General features: G+C 34.1%; 1 protein-coding gene across 1 annotated transcript; it reads left to right on the top strand.

The window, feature by feature from the left end:
* Positions 1-335: 335 nt before the first annotated feature.
* LOC113279991 lies at positions 336-1,055 on the top strand. The gene has a single exon (XM_026528622.1). It carries the CDS (start codon positions 336-338, stop codon positions 1,053-1,055), a length of 720 nt encoding a protein of 239 aa, XP_026384407.1.
* The last annotated feature ends 2,119 nt before the right edge of the window (positions 1,056-3,174 follow it).

Below are 3,174 nucleotides of genomic sequence, written 5' to 3'. Positions count from 1 at the left end.
ACACGGAAACCAATGTTGATTATATGGTATTATCATTAAGGTTTTCAAGTTGCTATTGTTGTTCACAATTATAAATTTTTTGGTGTGGACACGCTTAAGTCATTCATGGTAGTGCATTTGCTGACTTGCCAGCCACAATTCTTGAAGCTACTGTTTTGAAGGTAGTTGTCGAATCCATTAATTTCACTGGTGCTAATATTACTTTTTGTATGTGCAACTTAAATACTTATGAATCTACGTAACATTATATCCTCCATTGTCCTTTTGCTCAAGCAGTTTGGTCTCTTACTCCATATAGAGATCAAATTTTCCAGGATTCAACCTTGAACAGTCGCATGGCAGATTGGGTCTCAAAGTGGTTAAATTATGTTACATTAAAAGATAAAGTTGTTAATGTGTTCACAATAGCCTGGTGTATCTGGAGGGATAGATGCTCTTTTATATTTCAGGATAAAGCTTTGAATCATCATTCTACTTTCAGAATTGCCATGAAACTAGTGATAGAAACTGAACAATATTTGAATAGTGATGAAACCCAGCCAGTTATAACTTCTACTCCACCAACTGGATTGGATTTTGCAGCTGCAACTAGTAATTTACCCCAGGATTGCATTATTATATACTCTGATGTATCTTTTCATAAGAATACTAAATTTTCGGGTATTGGTCTTATCATGAATGATAATGCAGGTAACTATCTTGGGTGCAAAACCATTTCAGGCATAACCAGAGATGCAGAGGAAGCTGAAAGTTTGGCGATTCTAGAGGTTGTTCTATGGGCAAGGGAGAAAGGAAAAGATAAAGTTTGTCTCATTAGTGATGCAAAATTAGTTTTAGATTACTTAAACAATAATAACAACCAGATATGTTGGTTTAACAACTCTATTCTTGACGACTGTAAGTCTGTCATAAGTTCTTTTAGTTTTATCAGATTTGAATTTCTAAACAGAAGCTTCACAAATATGGCTGATACTGCGGCCAAATATTGTAGAAATTCTAGAGGCAATGGTCAATGGTTTGGTTATACCCCAAACTTTCTCACTGCGTGGATGTAATTCCTCCTCTGATTTAATGAAATTATTTTACCTATAAAAATAAATATTACGTGTTGTATAATAAAAATAATAATAATATGGTTTTCATAGGATTTACAGTGTTTGTTAGGAACTAAACCATGATACAAGAACATGATAGTATAAAGGATTCTTTTCCTTTTACAACAGAATTTTATCATTTGGCGCTTCTAAATGGATACTTCTCTGTAGTTGATTTAGAATTTATTTTGTTGTCATTTTATCGGATCCTATAGTAGAGAGCAAGCAACCGATAAGGAACAAAAAGTATTTTCAATAAGGGAGTCAGAACACCTTACGAAATCTATCTATTCTTTGTCCTGTATAAGAGGAAATACTTTATCCCATAATCAATGAGACTAGATTTATGCTTGTGCTATGTACTGGGCATTTTTTTTCTTTTAACTTGGTGAACGCGGGCTTCGTTCCGTCCCGTGGTGATGTATTTTTTATTTTCTGTGTGCGATGTTTACCCCATTCTATGACGATGCATTTTGATTTGGTGTGCGTGTGGTTTCACCCGGCCTCGTGGAGATGCATTTTTGATTTGGTAAGCACGGGGCTTTTCCCCGCCCTGTGGGGATGTATTTTTGATTTGGTGTGGCGGGGAAAATACATTAAATAGGTGGGGAATATTTTATTTATTTTCGCAGAAAATATGTGTGAAATATGTGGAATTGTTTTCCGCAAAAAGAGTCCTAATATGGTAGATACTTGAAATTCCAAACACGATAAGTTAGGCTTTTCTTTTGAGTTTATAATTTTTAAACCAATCATATACCAAGTGTCCTCACCTAAATATTGTAACATCACGAATTCCAAATTGAATTTGGTTTCTTTTTTTTTTTAGTTTTTTATATTTTTTTAAACCAATCATGTCTCGCCAAGTGTCCTCACTAAAACGCTCGTTTCACAAAACTTAAAAAATGCCTATTTCGGCCAATAGGAAACGAGGGTTCCTCACCGTTCAATGTGAAAGCTTTATTTACCTAGGCCTTTAAGTATTTAGATGCCTCTGTTAGTTAGAAGTTAGAGAATCTTTGGTTAACTTAAAAGACAAGAACGATCATGAAACAAAGTTGATAATATAAATTTTTCTTATTTTTTTTGCTTGATCTCCTAAGACGCCCAATACACTTTTGACTTCAGCTTTGTTTTGATTTGTTTTGTGTTAGACATGATACAGGTGCTCCTACTTTTGATCTATTTGTACCTGATAAAATCAATTAGGCAGATGAAGATTATTGTTGTCCTTGAGTAAATGCATAATTTACTTAGGCTCAAAATTCATTTTAAAAGAAAGAGTTTATCTTTAAGTAAGAATTCTATTATTGGGGCTTGAACCCAATAGGAATTTGGGGGCTTAATGTACTTTGGTAACCAAAATATGGATAGGGGGAGATCTTAAGTGATTGAAAATTCAGATTTATCCCTCCCTAATAAATCAATTTTAAAATCAAATCTTATATAATCAAAATCTAATCCTAATTCAAAACCAAAAATCAAAACTCTTTCATTTTCTCTCTTCTTCTTCTCAAAAACACTCTCCAAAACCTAATATTATCTCCTTCTATTCTCCTTTGATTTTTGACGCAGCTCAACGTGATTCAATTTCTTCTTCTTGATTCTCAAGATGGCAGCAAGATCAAGAGTGACAAGATCCGACCGATTGAACTCTGATTCTAAAACAGGTCAAGTTATTGATGTTCCTTTTAATGGAGATGTGGTGAACCAGTCTGTTCAAACACCTGCGAATCCTCCAAAAATGACTCCTACTAGGTAAGAATCGAAAAATCCACCAGTTATTTTACCATTAGATTGAAAAAATAGGTTCGATTGATGATTTTAGGGTTTTCAAAAATGATTTTCTAAAGCGTTTACGGTTAAGATATCATATCGTCCTAGCCGTAATGTATACCTAATGGTTGGGACATCAAGAACTCTCAGCCGTTAATGTCTCATGCAGTTAGGAAAATTCGAGATCCCAATCGTGAAATATTTTTACGGATGGGACTTTTCCGCAAGTTGTCCTGTGTTTATAGAAAAAAATTGGGTGATGATTGTTTCGACTGGGAATTTCCTAACCGTTATTTATATTTCT

Source organism: Papaver somniferum, chromosome 5, assembly GCF_003573695.1.
Source record: "Papaver somniferum cultivar HN1 chromosome 5, ASM357369v1, whole genome shotgun sequence".
Taxonomy (NCBI): Eukaryota; Viridiplantae; Streptophyta; class Magnoliopsida; order Ranunculales; family Papaveraceae; genus Papaver; species Papaver somniferum.
This window is presented reverse-complemented; position numbering and strand designations above follow the sequence as displayed.

Excerpts from the sequence above, each read along its gene's own strand:
- LOC113279991 (XM_026528622.1), top strand. The coding sequence starts at position 336 with ATGGCAGATTGGGTCTCAAAGTGGTTAAATTATGTTACATTAAAAGAT.